General features: G+C 57.3%; 1 protein-coding gene across 3 annotated transcripts in view; it reads right to left on the reverse strand.

Annotated features, from left to right (window-relative positions):
* Positions 1-7,345: 7,345 nt before the first annotated feature.
* The window catches only part of Mlxip (MLX interacting protein), a 47,805-nt gene continuing 29,337 nt past the window's right edge, over positions 7,346-25,813 (reverse strand). For 2 of the 3 annotated variants that reach the window (XM_023720533.1, XM_023720534.1), the window contains exons 2-17: positions 18,342-18,448; positions 17,911-17,996; positions 15,906-15,995; positions 15,617-15,658; positions 15,200-15,371; positions 14,502-14,591; positions 13,934-14,031; positions 12,572-13,226; positions 12,072-12,181; positions 11,757-11,937; positions 10,439-10,563; positions 9,778-9,879; positions 9,577-9,704; positions 9,300-9,423; positions 8,227-8,356; positions 7,346-7,905 (exon numbers count right to left, since the gene is read on the reverse strand). In XM_023720533.1, coding sequence (XP_023576301.1) covers positions 7,784-7,905; positions 8,227-8,356; positions 9,300-9,423; positions 9,577-9,704; positions 9,778-9,879; positions 10,439-10,563; positions 11,757-11,937; positions 12,072-12,181; positions 12,572-13,226; positions 13,934-14,031; positions 14,502-14,591; positions 15,200-15,371; positions 15,617-15,658; positions 15,906-15,995; positions 17,911-17,996; positions 18,342-18,448 — 2,362 coding nt within the window. In that variant the 3' untranslated portion in view covers positions 7,346-7,783. Of the gene's footprint in view, positions 7,906-8,226; positions 8,357-9,299; positions 9,424-9,576; positions 9,705-9,777; positions 9,880-10,438; positions 10,564-11,756; positions 11,938-12,071; positions 12,182-12,571; positions 13,227-13,933; positions 14,032-14,501; positions 14,592-15,199; positions 15,372-15,616; positions 15,659-15,905; positions 15,996-17,910; positions 17,997-18,341; positions 18,449-25,813 lie in introns of those variants that run through there. The other variant, XM_023720535.1, reaches the window with a different exon arrangement.

Genomic DNA, 25,813 nt, shown 5'->3' on the forward strand with positions numbered 1-25,813 from the left:
CTGGGGGATTGAACCGCGGTCCCTGTGCTTTGCTAAGCTTGTTCTAAGTAGGTGCTTTAGACCACTGAGCCATCTCGCCAGCCCCTCTTGTCCCTAAAGCAGTTCTGGAATCCTTTTTATGTTTCTACCAGGTACAATTAAAAGAAATGCTAGCAGTGAATGAATGCAGGTCGTGGTGACCGCAGCTGCTGAGTGCCGTGGACGGAAAGGCGGCCCATAAAATGGGACACTTGGTCGTCGTTGGCCTCCTTCAGCAGCCTGGCACCAGGCAACTTCTGGCTTTTTCCAACCGCGAACTGGCCATGAAACTGGGTGCCCTGAAGTGCTTCACAAAGAGGGCGACGGATAAGGGCAGCACCGCTAAAGACACGCGTGAAAGAGACTCCAGGGCGGCCTGAGGCAGTGGCAAGAAGATGGCGTAAGTGTGTTGGAAGTGCGGGGGGATTCGAGGACTCATGCCCGGTGTCCCTTACTGTAACATATATACTTTTAGACACAATCTCACGCTGTAGCCCCGGCTAGCCTCCCAGTGATCGTCTCGCCTCAGCCTCCCGGGGCTGGGGTCACACCAGCAGGCTTCTCTCACGGAGCAGGCTTTTGAGTTCAGAACACTGTAGCACTGACAGCTGAACACGGTTCAACGATGATGCTGTCCGAAGTCAGTGTGATAGTCTGTGCTTCCGGGGTGAAATTTATTCCTAAAGATTTGGTTTTCTTTACTGTCACCATACATGGGATTTTTTCTGCAACAGGGCTTGCTACGCTCACGACAAGCCGAGGCCAGGACGCTGCTCTTCACACGCCGCGCAACCTTTTGCACTGAGCTGCAGCCCGGGCCTGCTGGGTCCCCTCAGTGAGTTGCTGCCCCGCGCAGAGCGCTGCTGAGGTCTGTTGTTTCCTGCGACCCTGCGGATCCCTCCGCTGCTCGGCGGGGGTGCGTGAGGGCTGCCTCTTGGGGGCTGCGTGCTCAGCATCAGGGTTCCTGCACCCACCCACGGCTCTGCCAGCTGTGGCTGTCCCAACATGGGGGCGGCAATCTCCTCCGCTCTGAGGAGAAAGCACAGAAATGCTCCCATCTTCCTGCACGAGCTGAAGGCCTTGTCTTTGTTGTCCTGCCCAGGACTGCAGAACAAGGACACTGCCTGAAGGTGTCGAGGCACCACGGCCCCTGCCCCGGACTGGTCCGTGGAACGCTGAAAGCCTTGGTGCGCCCATGTGACATGCAGGTCACGTGCAGGCGGTGGTTCCCTACTCCAGGGGTCTTTAGGGCACACAGAAGAGGTGACATAAAAATGCCTAGCACGGGGCAGACGTGCGGCCGGCCGGGGGGACTGGGCCTCCACCGGACGCGCCGGGCGTGTTATGTAACCCGCTTCCTGGTTCCTTATCTCTGCACGCTGCTGGCGCCGACCTCAGGGCTGCACCACGGGCAGGCAGTGGTAGATGTGATTTAAATCGTGACCTTCCTAAGTGTACACCATAGCACAGAAACTGCGTGACAGATGACTGATAGCGCGAGAAGGCGCCCTTGCCCTGGGCTGGGTGCTGAGGGAGCGGTGGTCACATTACTAAGCAGAAAATGGCATGTGGCATGATGAGTATGCAAATGGGGCACAGAGGGGATCCGAGAGGCCTGGGGGGCAGGCCGGGACACCTGCAGTGACGTTGGGTGTCGGGGAAGGGTTGGTGGAAGTGTGGCCAGTGAGCCGAGGGGCTCCGGGGTTTGTGATGGGGCCCCAGGAGCCGAGGCTGCTGTCCTGCTGGACGGGAGCCAGGGCCAGCTGTATCGTAGCAGGAGCATTGCTGTGGGCAGGACTGGTGAGGAGCTCCTGAAAAAGGCGCCGCGGAGCCCCAGCTCCTCGGGAGGCGGAGGCAAGAGGACTGCAAGTCTGAGACCAGCCTGGGCAACTTAGTGATCTATGTCAAAATAAATAAAAGGGCTGGGGAAGGGAGGAGAGGAGGAGGAAGGGCGGGGACAGGGAGGGAAGGGTAGGAGCTGGAAAGCTGGGGGCTGCTTGGTGACTTTGTGGGTCAGAGCTGGGAGTCTGCTGGGGGCAGCTCCGGCCTCTGCCAACCTTGTCCAGCTGGGGGCCGGCAGGCATCACTTCCAGGGCCTTTGGACGACGGGCCACAGTGGCTCAGTAAGAACAAAGGCAGTGGCAGGGATGACATCTGTCAGGGATGGGAGACGAGGCAGAGGTTGCTGACCTCGCCCAACTGCCAGTCTGTGGGGGAGACACACAGGACCCACAGGGGGGAGCCAGCCCCGTGGGGACAACTTGGCTTTAAGCTAAATGCATGGAACATGGGAGCCTGAGCAGCCCGCGCGCGGCCCACTGTGGGTGCCCTCCAGCCCTGGCCGTGTGACAGCCTGGGGAGCAGCCACCCAGGAGGGGATGGGAGCAGGCGCTGTCCAGGCGGGAGGCCTGATGGCTGGCTGCGGCAGAGCTGCCTTGGCGCCAGTGGGGGCCGGGAAGGAGGCTCCCGTGCATCACTAGGGTGTAGGGTGGCTCAGCGCCAGCAGGCGTCTGGCAAGGGACAGTGCCAGTCGGTCACAGCAAGGTTAGCAGGTGAGCAGTGAGAAGGAAACTGAAGGGCTGCGTCAGTGGGACAGGAGACGTGAACCCAGCCAGATAGTGGAGGGAAACCCCGAGGACCCAGCGCGAAGGCGTTCTAGGAAGGTCTAAGTCCGGAGGTGTGGGATGGGGTGAAAGCACCCTCCCTGGTACTTTTTTTTTTTTTTTTTTTTTTTTGCGGAACCGGGGATTGAACTCAGGCCCTTGCACTTGCCAGGGAAGCACTTATTCCACTGAGCCATCTCCCTGGTCCCTATACCTGGTACATTCTTCCCTGCAGGCTTTGTCGTCAAGGTCCCTCATTCCCTGGCCCACTGTGCCCGCCTTGTTGGTTCCAGGCACTACCTGCCAGCAAGCACCCTGACTTCTGCCTACTTCCCAGGGTCCCACAGCACCTGCTTCCATCCCATGACAGATGGCCCTGGGGATTGGGGACAGAATGGGTTGAGGTCAGCCTGGGGGAGGACAAGTGGGGGCCTGGTGGCTCAGCCCCCACCCCCACTACAAGGTGTAATGGAACCCACCGGTCCTGCCCTGCTGGTGTCTTCCCCGGGAGCTAGAATCAGTCAGCAAGATGAAGAGATTAGGCTGAGGCAGGAAAGTACTCTTATCTTACCCTGCTTTCCCCTTTCAAACTACTGAGTTTCCTAGTTATTTAGCTAAACAGAAAATCTGATCAATCACTACACCCAGGCCCCCTCTGCTCCCTGCTGTGACTTGCAGTTGCCCAAAAGGCCTCTGGGAGCTTCGGTGACCGAACTGCAGGCATGGTGGCATCCCTGAAACCATGTCAAGAGCAGAGGGCCCTGAGCAGGTGAAACCCACACAGCACTGGGTTGGCTTTTCCATTGCAGGTGAGGTACACAGAAAACCCAGCTGGCACTGGTCCTGAGCATGACACACGCCTGTTACAGAGTTTGTTACCTCAGGAGCAACTTTGCTTCTTCCTCTGCAAGAGGAACCCAAGCTGGGTCAGCTCTGAGAGTAGTCTCCCAGCGGCCCCTTCCCCTCCAATTCTTCCTGACATCACCTAACTTGTATGTGATGGGGTTGGGGGGCTGCTGCCAAGCTCTGTGGAAATCTGCTCCCTCCTCCCTGCAGACCCGCTCCTGCGGCTTGGGCTCACTGGGTCACATCTACTTCTTCCTGCGGGCTGCTGTCCCATGATCCTGGCTAAAGCTTGCCCAGGCTGGGCTCAACAGCTGCCCTATCCAGGTGCCAGATAGGCGGGGAAGCTCAGGGCACAGGAAGTGTTGGGAGACAGGAAAGCTTTGCATAGACAGGGACGACCAAGCTCTTCCTGGCATCTGGACAAGCACCAGCCCTAAGGGGTACTCCCCACTATTTCTAAGGATTGGGTCATCCGGGTGCAGTGGCACGTGCCTGTGATCCCAGCGCTCAGGAGACAGAGGGGGGAGCACTGCCATGAGCTCCAGGCCAGCCTGGGCTACACAGTGGGTCCAAAGCCAGCCTGGACTACATAGCAAGACCCTGTTTCCAAAAAAAGGGCCAGGTCAGCATCAGCCAGGAGACCTGGCGCCACCACACGTGCCTCGGCTCACTGAGCCCTGGGACACACGGGCGCATGGGCAGCACCCGTCACACGGCCATCAGCTCCCCGGAACACCATCCTGCAGGATGCCTCTGGAGCCCTGGGCATGGGCTGGTTCTGGTCCTGAGGCCAGCAGGGACCAGCCAGGCTGTGACCCTATCCCCTCCCATCTTCCCGCGACTTGACAGGCCACACAGCACAGGACTTTCCAGAAAATAAGGTTTTATTGTCTTGGAGGCAAATATAGTTTTGAAACTGCATTGTAGTGTTGAGTCCAGCTGGTGGCAACCTGCTTCCCCAAAGCAGTGTGACAGGGGCCATGCTAGGTGACACATGCTGGGGCACCTTGGTAACAGCCAACCCTTCTGTTTGGTTTTCAGACCTCCAGGTGTCACAAAAGGAGCCCATAGTCAACCAAAGCTCACAACAGGAAAAAATAGCCATGTACACATAATTGTACCTGAAAAGGGGAACAGACGGGCCAGTGGCGGCTTCACAAACGGCGGCCTGCTCCCCCTCCCTGGCCGTGGGACTCAGATGGCGCCTGGAGAAAGGGTCCTGCCACCTCCCCTGGGCTGCACCCCTTGACACACATGACAGAAATGTGTAACATGCCTCTCTCTCCTCAGCCCCACGACCGCAGTGCTCGAGAACACCCGAGCTGCACCCAAGTCCCGCAGGAACTGCCCAGGCCCACTGCCAAACCCAAGTGTGCCAGGGAGATGGTGGTGAATTTTGCTAAGTAAGTGAAAAAAACTTTATAAAAAATAAAATTCCACAAACACACACACAGCTTTGTGGCTGTGCACACATACAAGGTGACATTCAACATGAGAAGCTCCCTTTTATCTGGAACACGGGGCTTCCCGAGCAGGACAAGCAGAGCTGAACATTGGTGGTGGACAGGTCCTTGCCCCCCAGGGCCCAGGGGTGACCCGATGTCCGCGCTCCCTCACACTTGCTAGTGTGTGCCGAGCATCCAGGGAAATCCTGCGAGGCGGCAGAGCGCCACAGCCGCGCCCCTCTGCAGTGTCTGAGCCGCTGCCTATGCCGGCGCTGCCTAGCAAGGCCACCAGGAAACACTGCACGCAGCACAAGATCTGTGCCAACGCTCCCAGGGGCACGACTATCTCAGAAAAGGCACGGGGATGGCGGGGGGCCTTGGCTGAGGAACGGAGCTCTTTGAGGACCAGATGAGGCTCAAAGAAGGGGGTGTGAGTGGGGGGAGGCCGCCCTAGCCTGCGGCAGACGGCAGAGCAGGCGGAGTGTGGCTGAGTGGAGCTCAGCCTGCCTCTGAGGCGGGCCCACGCTGGCACTGCCTTCCTGTCCTGGGCAGGGAGCAGCGTGGACACTGCCCAGGGCACAGTGCCATGTTCTCTGAGAATCCAAGTGGCTAACCTCTCTCTCGTTCAGAGCAAGAAGCTGTCAACGTGGAGCCCTAGGACGGTGAGTCAGGCCCCCAGCACAGGGACAAGGAGGCGGTGGTCTCTGAGTGACGACCAAAGCCACTCCCATAGGTGGCTAGGGATGCAGACGGGGCGAGCGCAGAGCCCAGCATGCATCAGTGCCGACACCGGAGGCTGCGCTGCTTCTTGGTGCCACCTCACAGAAAGCTCAGCAAGAAACCCTGGGCCACAAGTCTGCACCGCTGCGCCTCCCACTCATAGTGAAAGAGCTGTCGGTGATGGCCCCCCGAGATTTCACAGAAACGCGAGCTCCACGCGGGCCTGGCTCCTGTCTTCGCAGGCCATGTTCTCATGCGTGCATGCAAGTGGACAAGGACGGGAGTGCAATGAGTGTAAACGGACCAGGCATGGCATGGCTCAGTGTCCAGAGCAGGGCCACGGCACGGTGACTCACTGTCCCTGGACGCTGACCCAGGAGCCAGGACAGAGGTCAAGGCAGGCAAGAAATGATCGCATGGGGGGGAACAGTGTGGTTCCCCACTGCCACAGCGACCGTAAGCACCAAGAGAAATAATCTAAGTTATCTTGAAAACAGAAACACACCTAGGTCATCCTGCCAGGACACACACACACACACACACACACACACACACCCATCTCACACACCCTACCAGCCTTAAATATCTGAGGAAAACAGAACCACAAACATTAATTCAGCAAAAGGGAGAGGTAGGCCAAGGAGCAACAGGCTGATTTTATATCCCACAGAGTTTAAGAAACTGCTTCTCCCAGCAAGGCAGGAAAAAGCTATCAGGAGAGCCCCGGCCAGCAGCTACTGCGGCATCGGTACGGCACAAGGCACAGGGGTGGGAAGCCCTGGGCTCAGGCCCTCAGTGACATTTGGTTTTTCCTTTTCCTTCTGACCATAGTGGGCCTCTGACCACAGTGGCCTTGACCTCCTCCAAGGGGGCTTCATGTTTGTCCTTGGGTAAGGGATCAACTCTACTGCCACTTCCCAGTGGAAGTCCCAAGGCCCGTGTCCTGTGGCACCCCTCAGCCTGTAAACACGTTTTCAGAGGTGGCTGAGGGGTGCCACCAAGCTGCTCCCTTGTGGGGCAGAAGTGAAGGGCCACAGTCAACACGGTGGCTCTGCTGGTGGGCCAGAGATGCCACCCTGCCTTCCTGTCCTCCACAGTGCTGGGCCCTCCAGAAGCCAGTGGGGCTCTTGGACCAGAACTTCCGGAGTGGCCTGGTCCTTGTCACACGACACCCTCAGGACACTGAGCACAGGCAGGAGGTGCAGCGTGGCAAGGACAGTGAGTGGGGCAGTGGTCGGCTGCTGGGCCATGCAGCAGGATGGAGGAGGCACCCTTGGCTGGGCTCCCTGAGTGCGGAGCAGGCCCCTGCTGCCTGCAGGCACTGGCAGACGCGGCCAGCACGAGCAGGTCCGGCCCCTTCTGTGTCCCCTTGTGGCATACGCACATGGGCCGAGCTCTGCGTGGGCTTCACTGTCTGCCTGGAAGCCCCCTCGGTTTTGCCTGTCAGCATGGTGACATCTTTGATCCCCTGGCCTGGGGCTCCCAACTGAATGAAACAGACAAGACGACGAGGCCGAGGGTGGCAACACGGAATGTAACCTTCCGAAGCCAGGACTTAGGTAAACTTGTCCCCAGAGGAGGCTGCAGTGTGGCAGCAGCAGAGCCCAAGAGCCACAGGGCCTGAGATGCGGCCTGGCAGCCCCAGCCGGGGAGAACCTCTCCAGCACACCGTGCTGCAGCCTAAAGAGAAGCCCTGGCCCTCACCTCGGGTGGAAGATACCTAGCCAGGCCCTTGGCAGCCAGAGCGTGTACAGTGGCACTGGGAGGGCCCGAGTGGGCAAGGGTGTGACAGGGACAAGTCTGTGAGTCTCAGGACGGGACTGACAGGGACCCTGGACGCCCCGCCCGCAGCAGGCTCTGCTTCTTCATCCCACCTGCTCCCTCCCTGGCCTGGCCCCACCGCCCACAGCAGCACAGGAGAGCAGGGCCAAAGTGCTTCCCTGCAGGGAGCGGGGGCGGAGGCTGAGGTTGCCCTGTGAGCGCACAGCAAGGTCCTCGCGAGGGCTGCTGCTGCAGGCAGGCCCCGGGCCTGCTTCAGACCTGAGTGTGGATCCCAACGGCTCACGGCCACAAGGAGAAGAGACCCAAGGCTGGGTGCAGGAAGGCATGGAGGGGTCTTGATCCTCTTGCGGCCACGGGCCAGTCACACAGCTAGGACTCCCCCGATCGCAGGCCACCCCTGGTGACAGCCTCAGACGCCTGCTCTGGCAGCCGGGAGGGGTCCGTCAGGATGGAGGTGGTGGTGCTCAGCTGCCGGAGGGTGCTCAGCACCACTGCAAGACAGAGGGTGGTCAGTGGGGCCAGCGGGACATAGAGGGTGGGCATCAGCACAGCCCCAGAGCCCAGGTGTGGGAGGCCCCCAGTGGAGAGCAGGCCCCTCACACTTCCAGGAGGCAGCTCCACAAGTCCTACAAGCTACCACACCCAGCTCCTGCCCCGGGCCTGCTGCTGCACGGTCTGCACGCCTCACTCAGCCCTCTTTGGGGACAGGGTGTTAACTATCAACAGAATGGACCTTGGAGCTCCAGTGCTTGGTGAGGTGGCATCTGACCAGATGGGTGGCACCATGGCAGGGAGCCCAGAGCTGGACTTACTCGGCCTGAGGACAGGCAGGGAGCAGTGCTGGTCCAGCCAGGACAGCGCTGTGCGGTGCAGCTCCTCCAGACTGCTGGTGGACACCATGCCCTTGAAGGACTCGAACAGGGGCTTGATGATGATGCTGAACTGCAGGCCTTGGTTAAGGAAGAGCGGAGCGAGGGCTTGGGCTGCGGGGCTGAGTGGGAGGGTCCTTCCTAGGCCCCTGAGCAGCAGGTGCTGCGCTCCAGCTAGGACCAGCACCCAGAGGGCAGGAGCTAGGACCAGGGTCTTGTGTCTGCAAATGGTGTGCACCCCTCTTTTTATGTGAGACCGGGGGCACACACAGGTCCAAAGGAGAAGCCACCTCGAGGCAGATGTCTTTCCTGCTACTGCAGCTGTGCCTAGGTCCCTACGGCCAGTGCAGGGCTCAGTCACCTCAGGAGGCGGGGCTGGCACACCCTGGGTTCTTCTCAGACTCCACTGTCCACACCCCTGCTCAGCATGGGGGTCAGGAATGTGCCACCTGCTCTATTACAGCAGGCGAGACACGGGCCCATCGCCCTGCTCCAGCAGACACTGCGGCTGCACCTCCAGCATGGGCCCGCCATGGCCAACCTGTGCTGAGAGGCCACCACCCATGTGGGCACTGGCCCTGGAAGGCTGTCCCAGCACTGCAGCCCAGGATGCACCCGTGGTGCTGGAGGGACTGGACTCCTATGGCAGTGTGCACCTTGCTCTCTGCCTGTCACAGGTGCGGGTCGCTCGCCCAGTGCAGCAGGGCCGGACCGGCGGCTGACGGGCCATCGGACTCCCTCGCCCACCCCACTTCCTCTGCTGTGGCTCTTGCACCGCCTACCACTTGGCCTCCCTGGCTCCTCCTGCAAAGCCCCTGGGAAGACCTGTGGACACAGCTGCAACCACAGCCCACCACAGCGCCTGGCCAGAGCCCCTCTCTGAGACAAAGGTCCCCCATCTATCCTGACCAGGACGACCACGTGCAGAGTGCCTTTGCAGCACTCCCACTGCCCCCAGGCCCACTGCCCCCAGGCACTGTCTGTGAGAGGGAAGGACAAGGAAATGGCAAAGATACAATCCAGAACTTCCAATTCTGCAGGGTCCGGCTTTTCACGTACTCATCGAACATGTCTCTCATGTGATCAACCTGGCGTGGGGTGACAGAGACCCCTGTGGCGGGAAGTAGCTGCTGGCAGGAGCTGAAATGACACAGGGAGTCAGGGAACAACTGGGAAGCTGAGGGCAGAGCAGCCGGTCACCAGCTGGCAGGGCTGGCTGTCTGCAGTCAGCACCAGCATGCGCAGAGGCTGCAGCAGGGTGGAGGGCCCACGGTTCCGGGACACAGGCCTCACATGATGGTGGCGTTGAGCTCCTCAATCTCCTCCCGTAGGCGCCTGGCCTCCTCCTGCATTTGGCTCCGCTCCTGCTGCAGCTTGGTGATGTACTCCATGGTCTTCTGCAGTGTGATAGCGTGGCTGCTCTGCGGGGACAGGCCGCTCAGCGTGGCCCGGGAGGCATCCCGCCAGCCCCTCTGACATGCTCCGGTGACTCACCGGCTTGGAGTTATTGGAAATCAGACTGTTGAGGGTGTTGAAGCCCATCTTGATGTTGAAGCGTCGCTTCTGCTCAGCTGAGATGTGCTTCAGCTGCTGGTTCTGTTGGGGAACCAACCTGTCACCGGGACAGAGGGCCCAGGCCCCAAGCTCCTGCCTGCTTACCACCCTGCCTGATGCTGATCAGCTGTAGGCAGACCAGCCCCGGGGTGTGGGGCAGGTGGGCTGAGAGGGCGGGAGGCAGCGAGGACCCTAAAGAGCTTAAAGAAAGCCAGGTATGGGGGCAGGAGGATTCCAAACTTGAGACCAGCCTGACCAACTGAGACCCTGTCTCAAAAAATAAAAAGGGCTGCAGATGTAGCTCAGCGGCAGAACGCTTGCGTGTGAGGTATGTGGGAAGCCTGTGAGCCCTGACACTGCCTCCTCTCGGGCCTGGGCACAGCCGCCACCTCCTCCCTGGTATGTGTGGGGGCACAGGGGCTGAGGGCTCAGGATGGCAATCCACTGAGATGGCAGGCAAGGGCCAGTCTGACGTTGCATGGCTGCTGCCACCCAGGCAGGGGACACTGGCCAACTCTGCTCTCCCTTCCAGATAACACAGGTGCCCTAGAGCTTCTCTGACTCCTCTTCCCACCCGATCCTGCCCAGAGACCCGGCACACCTTTAGCGCAGCCATATTTTTGGGGTTTGTGGATTTCCCTGAGCAGCTGTTCTGGGGAGACTGAGGGCTTGGGCTTTGCTCTGAGGCGCACGGAGAGGCCTGTCCTGAGTTCGGGCCATCACGACCTGAGGAGAAGAGGAGGCAAGTGACAGGCAAGTAGGAGGCGGCCTAGTGGCCCTCACCAATGGGGGACTAGGGGGTAGGACTCCAAAGCCTGTTTTTAAGTTCTGAGTGCATTCCAGGGCCTTCTCAAAGGGACACAAAACACACGACGGGCAATCAGCCATGTGGCAGTGGCAGCAGCTGGGCTCTGCCATCCCAGGTTCAGAGAGGCCCTGAGATGTCACTGGAGGCAGCCAGGGCCAGTGGAGCGATCCGGAGCCACCAGTCCCCACCCTTGCGCTGGGCACACTGGTACCTGTTCTTTGAGTCCCACACATACGCTTTCTTACACTTCTGTTTTACCCACTCCCTGACAATTTTATTTAAAACCACACTGCCCTCTGACCCACACAGGCTGTGACAGAGCAGCCCTGTGGCCTCCGTGGGGCCAGTGTCTTCAAGAGGCCCACTTTCCCGTCGCCAGCTCTCTCTACCAGACTTGTTCTGCAAACTGTCAGCCCTCATGGCGCAGCTGTGAAGCCCACGCTTGGCTACACAGAGACCAGCCAGGCGGCCCAGACCTTTCCCTGGCTTCCTGCAGGGAACTGACTCGGGGACATCTATCCAGAATGGACCATCCCTGTTCTCCAGGGCTGCCTCTGACCAGCGCAGCCCTCTTGGAGAGCCCCTTTCTCTGGGGTTGGCATTCACCAGATCACTGCTCCTGCAGGTGCCACTGGGCAAAGCCAGGGCCACCTGCCTGTCTCTGCAGCCGGCGGCAGAGTACGCCACACACTGGGACGCACTCAGATGGGGCTGCTGGTTCCCATGGGTGCCACAGCCCCCAGCTGGTGCTTTCTAGCAACTGCGCGCAAGGACTCTTCAATCCCTTCTGATGCCTCGATGAATAACAGGTTGAATGGCTTCCCAAGAGCCAGGCGGGTGGCGCACAGCTGTAATCCCAGTATTGGAGAGACTGAAACAGGAGACTGCCACAAGTTCGAGGCCAGCCTGGACTACATAGCCAGACCCTGTCTCATAAAACCAAAACAATAAAAAAAAAAAAAAGAGTGGCTTCCGAGTACCAGGTGCCTAACTGTGGTGCCCACGGCAGTGCTGCAGCCATCCTGCCATACGTGGAAATGCCACGGGCTGACCGTGTGTCCTGCAGTCGTGGGGCCTGGTACCCTCCTACCCTGACTGCAGTGACACTCACCAGGCCCTACAGCCGGGACCTGGGGGCTGCCCCCTCGGAGTGGGGCCTGCTCCACCTTCACCAGCGAGTCCTGCACCATGCCCGGAGAGAAGAGCCGGGAGACAGGGGCCGGCTGGCCACTTGTGCTGTGGCCGAGGTCTGTCACCAGGATGCCACTGTGGAACTCGGTGACTCCGGGAGCCTGCGGTGCCACAGGAAAGAAGTTGTCCATCTGCTGATGCACAGCAGAGCTGACCAGTCACACTGGGGAGGGCCACCCAAGTGCAGGCCGACCTGGGGTAAAAGGGACAGCTCGGGTCTGCTAGGCCCCCTCACCCTGGGAATGGTAGCAGGTGCAATGACCAGGCCAGGCTGGGACACCGTAGATGCCAGCATCCCTTCTCTCTTGAGAGGGCCAGACGTCATGATCACTGCTTGTGGCTGGCCTGGGAAGGCAGATACCAGGGCGAGGAGAAGGTGAAGTCAGGCCTGAGCCCGCAGGGCCAGGTGGCTCCCAAGCCAGAAGCGAGGCTGAAAACTGTGGGGCCCAGGGCAGTCAGTGGGCGCCCTATTCCATCCCCCGGGGACAGGGAGAAAGAGCCTCCAGGCCATGAAACTTTGCTTTGTGACTTCTTGAAGCAGACACATTAGAGACTCCAGAGGGCGTACCAGAGCCCTATTTTCAAACTGTGGGTCATGATTAAGTTTTAAAAGGTACCAAACAGAAAACAAAATGGATCTCACGTGTGGATTACCCATGACAAATCTGACAGCCTTTGGGGCAGGCACACAGGCTTCCTGGGGGCCCCAGACTGGCAGGTACCCTCTGGACTCACCTGGGGCCAGGTGCGTGCTCTTCAGCACCAGGGACACGGGCTCAGGTTTGGGGGCAGGCACTATCTTGAGGGGCTGCTTCGGCCTCCCGCCAGTCAAGGACACAGGTTTGGGGTGTACAAAAGTTAAGCGAGTCTGGGGAGACGCAACAACTGGAGGCTGGGGGACCGGTGACAGGGTGAGGGCACAGGGTGATGGTGATGGCGGGGGATGGGGGCCTGTGAGCACGAGGCCCTGGCTCTGGCTGAAGGTGGTGGCGGCAGCAGCATGGGTGAGGGTGGCAGAGGCTGTGTGGGTGATGACAGGTGGAGGCTTGCTGATCCCCCCAAACCTTGGCAACTGCTGGAAAGTAGCAGGGCCAGGGGGCGACAGAGCAGGGCCAGGAGGGGCCACAGAGGGTAATGTGGGCGGGCCTGGGGCTTGGGCAGGGCCAGAGGGGAGCAAGGGCATGGGGAAGACGGGCAGGAAGGGCTGTGGGACCCCCAGTGGTGGCTCTGAAGGAGCGAAGTCTGAGGGCTGCAGGAAGGGGTCCCGGGCCTGCGAGGTGCGGTCACAGCCTGGGCCGGCCGTGGCTTCGAGGGAGGTGTCCGAGGAGGGCGCGATGAGGCTGTCAGGGAGGCTCACGGTGGGCAGCATAGCGGCCGGCAGGATGCTTTCCTGAGGGAGAAAGCATGAGAGCACAGGTTGCTGTCTCTGGCCACGAAGCCCAATGAAGGACCAAGAACAAGGGGCCGCGGGACCAAAATGCAGCACGACCCAGCAGGGAGACAGAGCTGCGCTCAGCACGGCCCAGCCTCCCAGGGCTGGGTGGCTGCCTGGGGAGTCCAGTTTCTCGTCCCTAGGAGCCCAGTCTCCAGATTGCTGTTATAGAGAGGCGGCTGGGCCCAGTTTCTCGCTAAGTGGGAAGTGCTACAAGGTCACAGATGGGGATCTCAGGCTCCAGGGATGCAGTCCTGCCTGAACCAGTGCAGGCAGTGGGGCCAGGTCACAGGGACTAAGTGAGCACAGCCCTGGCCCAGAGCAGAGAACTGAGCCCTGTCCTCTCTGCGCCTCTGGCATCAGTGCCAGCTTCTGTTGGCTGCTAAGCAAAAAGTGAAAGAAATATGCAGAACTTGTAGTGGCCCAGCTGTCGCTTCTGACTGGCTGACACGGTCACGCAGGGCCTCGGGCAGGAGCCCGTGGCCACACCTTGATGGACTTAAGAGTGCTCTGGAAGGGTGTGGTCTAATTTTTCACACATCATGCAGATGCTCAGTGCTAGACCTAGCAACGCCCCGCACACTGCTTGCAACCGCAGGGTGACGCTGCCAGCCTGGCTCTGGCAGCTAAGTCTGACGACGGCCCCGGCTGCTCCCTTCTGCTACCTGAGCAGGTGGGCTGTTGGCATCTGGCGCAGGTGCTGAGACTGAGGCGGGCGCAGATGACACAGAGCTGAAGATGCAGCGGCTGGCAGAGAAGAGGTCTAAAAAAGAACATGAGGTCTTTTGAGATCTCTCTGTTTCTCATTTCCTGGAATTAAGGTCCAAACCAACAGGAGACTAAACCACACTACCCGAGGGATGCCTTGGCCAAGGGCCTCACGGCACCCCTCAAGTAACTTTTTTCTGTAGAGAGAGGTGTCAGAGGGAAACATTCCCAGGTCCTGCCTGCGTTTCAGTAGCTCTGACAGTGGCAGAAGCAACTGCAGGAGCCTGCAGTGAGGTGACTGTGCTATCAGTGCCCCCTGCTGCTGAAAAGGAGAACAGCTCCCAGCTAGTTGCCCAGCAAGATCTGAGCCAGCCAGCACCAGCTTCCTTCAGAACACCACCTCAAGGAGGTTTCCCAGGCCTTCATGTCACTACAAAAAAGTTTAGTTCTGAAATGTTCTAAGCCCTCTATCTCACCCACCCTACCCGCTCTCCTTCACGCTGAGTCCCCTCTGCCGGTCCTCACCCTGGAAAGGCTCGAAGGTATCCATGAAGTCCAGGTTGGGCTGCAAAGGGATCAGGCCTGGCTGGATCATGTCTGCATTCCCCAGGTGTGCTGCAAGAGCCAGAGGAAGGGCGGATGGTCGCCCTCGCTGTCAGCCCTGCTCCAGCTCTAAACGCCTGGAGTTTCTTGGGGCCCGTGGCCACCCCGCATGGCTTGGGGTAGGATCTGGTTTTGCTGCCCAGCTCACCCTTTCACCTCAGCATCCTGAGTGACTGCAGGGGTGTGCCCAGCTGAACAGGAGAGAACGGCCGCCTGCGAGGCCCTCCACTGCCTCTCCCACACTGACTTCAAACCTGTGGGCTCCTCCCTGGGGGTTGACTGAAGCCTGAAGCCACAGGCAGACATGCCCACAAGGGCTTCGAGTTGTCAGAGCCACAAGGCCCCCACAAGGCCCTGCTGCATAGGCCTAGGCACTAGGGCGACAAGACTAGAAGCTGAGCCTGGTCTGGCCAGCCTTGACAGGGGTTCCTCAGTGACACCCAGAGTAGCAGGATCTGAAGTCCTGACCCCCCACGCAATGTAGGTGGCCCTCAGAGGTTGGCTGCCCCATCTCCTCTCTTTCTGGCCTAGATAAGCGATAGGCGGCAGCTCTGAAGCGAAGCCCAGCCTGCAGTGCCCAGGCAGGAGAGGCACCAGTTGTCTGGGCCCAGCTGGGTTACCTATTTCCCTCGGGTTGGGCCAGGCCACTGGCTGGTGTGAAGAAAGGGTGGAGAAGAGGGTGTCACTGAACTCCGACATGAGCATGTCTGTGTCCAGCAGTGGGTCCTCCTCCATGGGGACTGGAGTCTTCCAGCCATCGCCATGTTTGTGCCAGTAAAGCATGTCATCATCCTGTCACCAAAGGGAGATGAAGCATCAGAGGGCTGCAGCGGAACCTGGATCATTCCAGGGTTGCTGTGACAATGAGGCCAGTGGGTGCAGATGCTCAGAGAGCACACCCTGTAGGTCACGAGCAGAGAGTGCCACTGCTTCCTGAGCCACCCAGGACCTCCCCAGAAAGAAGAATGTCCCATCTCCTGTCCCACTACCCAAGCCACTGCTGTTCCTCAGCCAGGTGAGACCCCGGGCGTGCTCACCTGGGCCAGACTAGAGAGGTCTTCATCCTTGTGCTGCTGGAGCTGGGGACAAAGGGCGAGATGAGCAGGCACAAGTACCTGGGAGCTGTGAGGCCCACCGCCCTCTGGCAGACCCTGGCTTGCCACTCTGGGGGCATGGGGAGCAGGAGCTGCTTGCTGCCCTCCACAGGCTGCAAGCACAGAGGGGAGGTCTGGGGAGGAGACAAGCCTGTCTGGAGGAGGGAAACTGAGCCACAGCTCCGGGGACAGAGCTCGGAGCTCCCCCAGGGCTTCCCGAGCTCACAGATACCCTTTTCTTGAAGTAGGTTCTCCACTTGTGGTACTCCCTGATCACGACCTCGATGCGGCTCTTCCAGTACTTCCCCTCAGTGGTGATGGCCTATGACAGACAGGTCAGGCTGAAGGGAGGCAGGTGGGGAACCAGCAAACTCAGCCCCAGGACCCGGAAGCAGCAGGAGATGCCAGCAAAGTGGTGTCAGGAAGCCTCTGCACAGCTAAGCCCTCGCTCACAAAGCCTGTCCCATCTCCTGTGTTACAACTGGCCCTCCGCCTAAAAATGCATCATTTCAAGACTTGGGACGTCCAGGGTGGTGTGCACAGTGTGTGCGCGTGTATGAGTGTATGTCTTAGTTCTGACGCTCTGCACTGGGGCCTAAGGTCACTTCAGGGTGCTCAGCTGGGGGATGTCCTGGGGTGGGGGACACTACAGACATCAGTGGTGGCCCATATACCCGGTGACAGCCACCTCTGCAACGCTCCCCAAGGGTGAGCACAACGTGTACCCCAAGAGCATCAATCTTGCAGAGCCTTCCCACCTGGCGCCTGTCTTGCCTGCAGACCTGACGTCCCAGGTCACTTGACCTATAGGCACTTCACAGTGTGTCTGAGAACAGTGGAGGGTCAGTTCTTATTTTTCATTTTTTGGTACTAGGAATCCAATTCAGGACCTTGCAGTTGCCAAGCAGGCACTGTACCACTGAGTTATCACCTCTACCCAGGGGTCAGTTTTTAATCAGGATCCCCAGTACTACCAAAAGAAGAAAAAAAAAACAGTATTTATTTGGACTAGGATGCAGCTCTAGGTTTGATTCCTAGTACCGAAAAAACAAAAAACAAAAATAAAATTACAATATTTTCACCATCCTTAACAGAATTACATTCCCTGATTCTGTCAAATGCCAAGTTATATCTCAGAGGTGCAAAACTGTCTCATGAGGTTACTTTAAAGTTTCTTCCCCTTTTATCTTAACAACAGGACAGGGTTGGACAAATGTGAAACAATGCAGAGGGTGTGACTGGGGTCTCCTCTCCTGAAAGGACCCACTGGTAGGATTTATCTTCAGAGGCATTTCCTATACACCTAAGATTGAGATACAGATTTCTTCCTTTTTTTAACGCATTTCGTAAGGTGCAACATGTGGTACCAGGGACTGAACCCCGGTCCCTGTGCTTGCTGCCTAAGCAGGTTCTTAGTCCACTGAGCTATCTCGGTACACATTTCTAAAAAGAATATGCAAGTACTTAAAGTAGAGCCATATAGCTGTTTTTGTTTCACTTTTAGTACTGGAGACTGAACCCAAGGCCTTGATTTTAGACTGACTTACATTATCAGACCTTTCTTCTTTTTTTAAAACTTTTGAGACAGGCTGGGTTTGAACTTGTGATCCTCTTGCCTCAGCTTCCTAGAGTACTAGGATTATAGGCATGCAACACCAGACCTGGCTAGTAACTGGCTTTTAAAAATTTATTCTTTCTTTAACCCTTTTCCATCTCAGTGCCTATAGATCTCAAGGTCTCTTGAAGCAAAATGTGGTGGTGCACACCTATAATCCCAGCACCCAGGAGGCTGAAGCAGAAGAGCTGCAAGTTTGAGGCCCATCTATATAACATAAGGAAACACTGCCTCAGAAAGAAAGAAAGAAAGAAAGAAAGAAAGAAAGAAAGAAAGAAAGAAAGAAGAGAGACAGAAAAAAAGAAAAAAAATTCTAGTCATACGCCCTCCAAGAGATAGGTTTCCTCAGGACGGCCCCAGAGAATAGACCAATTTCTAGTGAGAGCAGAGGGGCCAGGGGTCACCCAGGGCGGCACACTTGCCACCTAGCATGCACCAGGCCCTGGGCTAGATGCCCAGGACCAGAACTAAAGCAAAAGAAAGGAGAGGCTCCACTGGGTCAGCCGGCTTGAGAAGAGGGTCCCTTCCCAGGGTCACAGAGCCAGCCCCTCAGCGCAGGCCCTCCCTCCTGCGCGAGGCTAAGGGGATTTTCCCCCCCAAGCCCTGTGCCTGTGGCAAGTACCTCTGGCCTGCGGTGCTCATCTACTTCCACAGAGCCGTCCAGCGGGGTGACAAAGTGGCACACAGGGTTTTTCCGCTTCTCCAGATCTGGGGAGGAGACGTTACCGTCACCACCCTGAGAACCCTGCCCAGCTGGGTGTCTTCTGGCTCAGGGGAGCAGAGGCAGCCGGGCTATTCCCAAGCATCTGCTCGCGGGGCCTGCTCTGCTCCAGTCCGGGGCCAGCCTCCCCCATCTGAGCTGGTGGGGGGCAGGACACAGCGAGTACCCCAAGACCACTGTCGCTGTCCAGCTGTCCATACTCCTCCTCTGAGATGAGCACCCGCACCACTGGGCACTCCGCCCCTCCTCCTGCAGCAGGCTCTGTACTGGGCCAAGGAGCACTCAGGTCCCTGGGATACTGCAACAGCCCTCTGGGGGGCTCAGGTGCTTACACTGCATGTACCACGCCCGCCAGATGGCGTTGTTGAGCCGGATCTTGTCCCTCCACTGGAGCTTCAGGCCCTTGAAGTTCTTCCACTTCGGAGACACCAACTTTCCACTGGAAGGCAAGACAGCTTCGGTGAGATTCAGTGCTTCTCTGGAACACAATGCAGAATTAAAGCTCTTGACCAGCTGACCCCTCACCAGCCACAGGTTAGGCTGGACTGAGGCCCGCATCACGGCACTCAGATTTCCTGTGTGGGAGTGGGGTCAGGCAGGTGGGACACCCCTGCTGCCAATGTGGCGCTCTGCCCAGGTCCTAGCCTCCTGGCTACTCTCCTTGCTTGTAAAGTTTCCATAATTAAGCATTCAAAAGAAATCTGCCGTCGACCAGAAGAGTAGGAGGCTGCTGTCTCAAGCCACGCAGGAAGCTAATGCCTGACCATGCCTGCAGCAGCCCTGGCACAGCAGCGGGAAACCCGAAGGCCCCAGAGGGCAGGGCTTGCGGGAACCTGGCGGGCAAGTGCCTCTAACCTGCTCTGGGGAAGAACAGGGCACCCAGGCAGGCGGCACACACCCACGGTCCCAGCTGCCAGGCTGAGCCAGGAGGATCAGCAAGCAGGCCAACTGGGTGGGTCAGTGTGACTCTGTCTCACAAGCCAGAAAGGGCTGTGGTATAACCCAGGGTGCCTGACCTGAGCCCCAGTACTGCGGGCAGGGTGCAGCACCGACAGCCCCGGCTCAGCAGGCCTCCTGCTCCAAGCCGACGAGCCTCGTTCTCGGGGCTGCTGCGGGCTCCTTGGAGACAGCACTTTCCAACACTGGGCTCCACAGCACTGGGAGGGCCCTGGGGTCTCCGCCACCTCGGGTCTCACTTGAGAGTCTTTCCCAGCTCTGCAGGCCAGGCAACAGCAGGAAGGGTGCTCCCTGGGGACATGGCCTTCTTGGAAGGTTCCATTTTCCAGAAGCCGTGCTGGGAGCCACCTCTGAACAGCTGGCTCAGGGATCCCTTTTTTCTAGTCATTGAGATGAGCAAGACAGTGGGTTTTTCTTATTTTATTTTTGTACTACCAGGAATTAAACCCAAGATTTTGAATTTTTAAAAAAAATTTTATTGGGGGGCCAGCTCAGCCCACCAGGGGGCGGGGCTGGCTGGCATGTGGTGCTGGGGGATTGAACCGCGGTCCCTGTGCTTTGCTAAGCTTGTTCTAAGTAGGTGCTTTAGACCACTGAGCCATCTCGCCAGCCCCAAACCCAAGATTTTGAACTGAGCCAAAACCAGCCCCCCCCCCCTTTTTAAGACAGTCTGGTTTAGTTTCCCATACTCAGGGTTAAACTTTCCATCTTCCTGCCTCAGCCTCCCAGAATCCTGGGATCACAGGCATGTACTGCCACGCTTGGCCATAGCACTACCTTTAGTCCATATCAAAGGGGAACTAGAGCTTTCACCTCCTGGCAGGCCAGAGCCCTGCCTCTTCTCCAAACCTACTAGGGAGGCCATATGGCAGGCAGAGATGCACCATGGCAAGCTGCTGGTGTCTCCAAGCAGTAAGCAGTGAGAGGATCTGAAAGCTTGGCTGGAAAGCACCTGGCACAACCTGCTCTGCTGACCCAAGCCAGCCAGGAGCCCCCGCGTTGGATTGTGCTGTCCAAACAGCTGGGGCACCACTGCCACCTCTCAGCAGCTTCCAACTATGTGGTCAGAAGCCTCTGAAGAGTCACGTTCCCACCTGCCTCCAGCACCACCCTCGGCCAACTCCACATAACAGGCCAACCTGTTAACCAACCCTGCTCACGGTACCTCAGAGCACTTCTGCCAGCACGCTGCTGCCTGGGTAAAGTCACAATGCTGCCATGTCTTAATAAGGACCAAATGAGATTGTGTGTGTGTGCGCGCGCGACACACAAAAATTCACACACACACAGCCCGACAAACCTAAGGCAAATGTAAAAAGATCTTAATAACCATTTTACTGCTCAGCCCTAAGTTATTCTTACAAGTTTGCTTCATGACAATCCTCCTAACTCGAGCAGTCCTTTGGCTCAAGCTGGCCACACTGTAATTTGGCAGGCTCTGCTGTACACACCTGGTGCCCTCCTCAGTCATAGACCAGATAGGTGCTGCACAAAGCCACACGCGGAAGCCCCGGAGCACCAGAGGCTCCTCATGGATTCTCAGTGATCCCTCCGCAGGTATCAGCATCTACCACACGCAGACAGACAAGGGGAGTGTACAGGCAGGGGTTGCGGCCGAGGTAGAAAAGGGCCAAGGCTTGGGGAGCCTGCGGGGTGACCTTGATCATCAGAGCAGCCTCGGAGGGCTCCTGCAGGAAGTGACATTTGAGCTGCACCCAGGGCAGGGAGCTAGGCTGCTCCAGCCGGGTACAGCACCGAGCGGGTTGGAGCAGGGCCTGGTCAGGGTATGGAAACCCGGGATACCAGACAGAGTACCAGAGACCGTCAGCTCCCACTGCAGACAAAGCCAGGACTCTTTCCTTGCCTGTGCAAGATCTGCCAGCAGCTGGATGCCTGGTGAGGCACATGATTTTCAGAAGCAAAAGAAAACAAAACCAGAGCCAGGCGTGGTAGCCCACACCCATAACTGCAGCACTTTGGGAGACTGTGGCAGGAGGGTTACAAATTTCAGCCCAGCCTTGGCAACTGTCTCAAAAATTAAAAATTAAAAAAAAGGACTGTGATATAATTTAGTGTGAAAGCCTTGGGTTCAATCCTCAGTTCAAAAAGAGAAGGGAAGGGGGGCCGGGGAGATGGCTCAGTGGAATAAGTACTTGTCTGGCAAGCGCAAGGGCCTGAGTTCAATCCCCGGTTCCACAAAGAAAAAGAAAAAGAAAAAGCCTTTAGGGGCTGGGGAGATGGCTCAGTGGGAATAAGCGCTTCCATGGCAAGGGCCTGAGTTTAATCCCCAGTTCCGCCCCCCCCCCCAAAAAAAAAGAGAAGGGAAGGGAGAGGGGAAAAAAAAAGAAAGAACAAAGAAAGAGAACTAAACCAGTCTGGTCCTTTTATTTCCTTTGGGAAAAACCAAAGCCCCAACTGAAGGCCTTTTCCTGTCCTTGACACCCATTCCTCACACTGAGCCAGGGAGGGTTCCCAGCAGCTCTCACTACCAGGTACTGGCCCCTGGGGTGGCTGCAGAAGACTACTTGGGCAGCTTGACAGACCAGCGTGCAGGGGTGACACGGTCAGTCACCAATGCCCTGCCACAATCTGTGCAGAACTAACCTCACACCCTGCTTTACCACTCCTGTATATTCAGGAACAGGTGGCCATGCGGCTTCCCTGCTTCCCACAGTCTGGCCAGGCACCCAGGGGAAAGGAGGAGAAGGAGAAAATCAACCCATGGGCTCGAAACCAAACTGGACAGGTCTTAGTGTGGGAGTTATGCGCTCTCCTAGCTGTGTGGAAACACCTCCTTCTTGTCCATGTTTATGTTACATACTCTCAAACTCTGGCAAATGTACTCAGGATTCCTGGACCTGGAAACTTCACCCTAGTTTCTGTAATATCCCCCACTGCCAACAGGCGGCGCTCTACAGACCAAGTAGGACCCAAAAGCAAAACCAAAGCCACCTGCGCACAGAAGTAAATGACTGCCATGGAGGTTCCATGACATCCTGTGTAACACAAGGGAGGATGGCCCTGACACACTGTGAAGGAAAGGCTGGGGATGAGTCTCACCTTTCTCCTGCTGTGCTCCTGGGCCTTCAAGTTGCTACTGTGCGGTGTCCATCTTGAGGGGGTAAGAGGCGACACTTTGGGTAGACACCACAGGAATCCTTTCACAGAGCTTCCCCATTCTCCTTGTGCACTAAATACTAGAAGGCTGACTTAGGTACGCGGAGGAACAGTCCGTGGCAGGGCAGGCAGAAGGCAGCAGCACACAGAGCCTCCCTTTCCCTTTTACCCCATCCAGGCTCCAGGCCTCCTTCCCATGTCCACACCCAGAACTATGCTGCACCAACCAGTGGACTGATTTAGTTATCACACACCCTGAATTTCACACTCCCCAGACCCAGCTACTTCTGAAAACCCCGACCTATGAGTGCATGAGGCTTAGGGGACATCCAGACACACAACGTAACAGAGGTACTGTGCTCAGGCTCCACAGGGAGCTGGCTGAGCCCAAGAGTAGAGTCCTGTCAGATGTCTCTGGCTGCATATTTATTTGCTCCCGCCCTGTCCACATAATGCTGATCAGGATGCTTTCTGGTCTAACCCATCCCTTCTTCAAAGTCTAACCAGAGGGAGGCCAGGGGTGTAGCTCAGCAGCACAACACTAGGTCCTGAATTTGATTCTTGGTACCCAGAGAAAGTGAAGGAAAAAAAGTGCAAGCAGAAACACTGGTGGAGTTCTGGACAGAGCCCAGGCTTTGGCCCATGCCCACAAGTCCTCTTCCAGCCTCTGCCTCCAGCCCTGCCTCCCCATGTCGTGTGGCTCCTCGGGTCAGAGCAGCCAGCACCCCTGCCCCACCAGCCCAGGGTCAGTCAGGATCCAGTCCAGGGCGCTTTGACATGCTCAAAAGAGCATTTTCCCTAGAAAGGAAGATGAGCAGCAGTTTTATAACAATCTAATAAATCTAGTGACTCTGTGATGAAACATTCAGACGTTCTCTACTTTTTAGTGTTTTTCGGCACCACTAGCACGAGCTGGCCCACGGGCAGTGGCTGAATGCAAGCCAGGTGTTTCCATGAAGAAGTGTGCCCAGCACCCTGCCGGTGACCACCCTTCCTAGAAGGCTGCTTGACACAAGACGGGACGCTCATGGGACAACAAAGCTCCCTTGGAACTTCTGGAGCTAGCAAACCATGAAATCTTCCAAGGTCTGGCAAGAGACTGCCTTGGAATAGAATGAGATTAACTTCAAGCCTCTCGAGGACTGAGCTTGAGGGCAAGGGAAACGGAGGCAGCCAGGGACATGCAGGCTGGAGTGGGTGGGGGATTCAGGTTCTGCTGGATCCAGTGGGCATTTTCTTCAAAAGGAAAGAGGCAGGAGAACGGGCCCGTGACGGGCCTCAGTCCATTCGTTTGTCCACTCAACCATATGTGTCACACACTGTTTCTACACTCTCCGGCACTGCAGGGCCGGCCCCGCCTCTGGCTTCCTGCCCACTGCCTCCTCTCCCCACCTCCACTTTAGTCTCCAGGGACATCCCACACAGCTGGGATTACACAGGGTGGCCCTTTAGGTCTGGCTTCCGAGCATATTTTCAAGGTTCACCCACAGCGTCACAGCATGACAGTTTCAGATTTTCATTAGCTCTACAGCCCAACCCTGTTCCATCCCACGGATGGTCCACACTGTTCATGTGCAGCAGACACTGGGTTGTTTCCACCTCTGAGCCACTGGCCGAAGAAGCCTTTGTTTTATTTCTCAACCATTTCAGAACTCTGGCAGGGAAGGGAGGTGTCATCCGTGAGCTGGCAATGGAGATAGAGAGATGGGCAAAACCACAGCAAGGGCAGCTGGCGACCACCTAGCACCATGGGCCCGCTGTCAGAAGAGGTCCCACACCCACTGCCACCGCGCAGATGCTGCATGCACGCTGCACTGTGGTCGCAGAAGGCCAAAGACAAGCCCGCCGTTCATCAGAGGGGACTGGCTGAAGCACTGGGTGTATCCACGAGGGGAACTAACCCCATGGGGGAACTCAAAACCCACAACGTACGTGCTGAAACACGGCAGGCTCTGTAAGGGACACTGTGCTATGAAAAGCAAAACAGTAAGCATGAAACAGTATGTATTTTATTTACTTAGTTTTTGATGGTGCTGGGGATGGTACTCAGGGTCTCTATATGCTAAGCACATGCTCTTCTGCTGAGCTATGCTCCAGTATTACCGGTTTTTTAAACAGGAAGATGTACACAAAGAAACAGAGGATGGGAGGTGTGGAGTAAGAGATGCTCTGTCAGTCTCGGGAATGCTATGCAAGAAGAGGTAATGGTAACTGATCTTTGGAGGTGTGACTTGGAGAATGAAAGGATCTGAACTGGGCATGGTGGCCTGGCGCACACCTGTGATCCCAGCACCCAGGAGGCTGTGGAAGGGTCGGCGCAAGTTCCAGACCAGCCTGAGCTACTAGCAAGATTGTCTCAAAAAACAAAAACAAAAGAAAAAATTAAAGGGTCTGGTGGGAAAGAGTTTTCACTGCTTACTGTTTAAATATAACCCAGGAATGTATTTTTCCCCCAAAATAAACAGAGATAAAAGACCAGGCATAGTCCAAGGTCTCATAAGGCTTCTAGTTAACTGGGGAAGGCAATTAAGTACAGAAACAGATACAAACTTGCGAATGAGTCATGCTTCGGAGCAGACCCAGATAGGAGATAATGGCTATTAGGTGCTATCTGTAAAGAGGGAGTGGAGGAATTGCACGCAGCTCATCTCCTCCAGAACTGACTCTTTTTTCAAAAGCGTGCCTCTGTTGGCTTGTCCCAGGACTTGGGCCTGGTCCCACAAGCTTTGAGAGCCAAAACTAACAGGCTGCAGTGGGACAATGGCTCATTGAAGAGCCAGGGCAGGGGAACAGTCACCAGGAGCGACAGGGCAGGAGGGCGAGGTGTGCGCAGGAATCACCCTGGCACCCCTGGCCACCATGGGCAGAGGAGTCTCCTGCAGAGGGCCCCGGGAGGCTTTGGGCCCTGCTCCATGCTTGAAATCCATCTTCGTGCAAGCTCGCTGGCATTCTGCTTTCTTTACTCTCAGAGGCCTGTGGAGAGGCAGCGACATGGACTCCATGTTCCTTATTCCAGGCCTGTCCTACCTCATGTAGGGGAGCAGAAGGCACTGTGGAGTGGGTGTGCCATGTGTGCACAAGTATTCGATGGACTTACGTTTGCGCCTTGGGTTATGTAAAAAGTAGGGTGGCCAGGTGTGGTGCACAACTGTCATCCCAGCACTGGAGAGGCCGAGGCAGGCGGATCATGAGGACCTACAGGCCAGCCTGAACTACACAGGGAGATCCTGTGTCTAAGGGGGCAGGGATGGCATCATCAGTTCCATGAAAACACACACACAGGGCTGGCCAAATAGCTCAGCGGATTAAAGCGCCTGCAAGCAGGTGCAGGGGCCGGGAGTTCGATCCCTGGGCCCGCTGTGCTGGCCCTGACCCTGGGGCCCATTGAGATGACGATTCAGACTGGGCAGACTGGGCGTGGTGGCGCACACCTGTAATCCCAGCTCTTGGGAGGCTGTAAACAGGAGGACCACTAAGAATCCGATCTAGTAGTGAGACCCTGAACACCCAGTAGACCCTTCCCTAAAATACAAACACACACACACACACACACACACACACACACACACACACAAAGGGGTGGGGGTGGGGGACCTGTGAGAGTGGAAACCAGGCAAGAAGTCTGCCTAGCTGTAACAACGACCGCTCCTTCACCCAGACTCAGCCTGCAGTGACCTGCGGCTTCATCACCCTCCTGGAGACAGACACTGCCAGGCTTGTGCCACTGTTA

Source organism: Octodon degus, unplaced genomic scaffold (genome assembly GCF_000260255.1).
Source record: "Octodon degus isolate 3935 unplaced genomic scaffold, OctDeg1.0 scaffold00076, whole genome shotgun sequence".
Lineage (NCBI taxonomy): Eukaryota > Metazoa > Chordata > Mammalia > Rodentia > Octodontidae > Octodon > Octodon degus.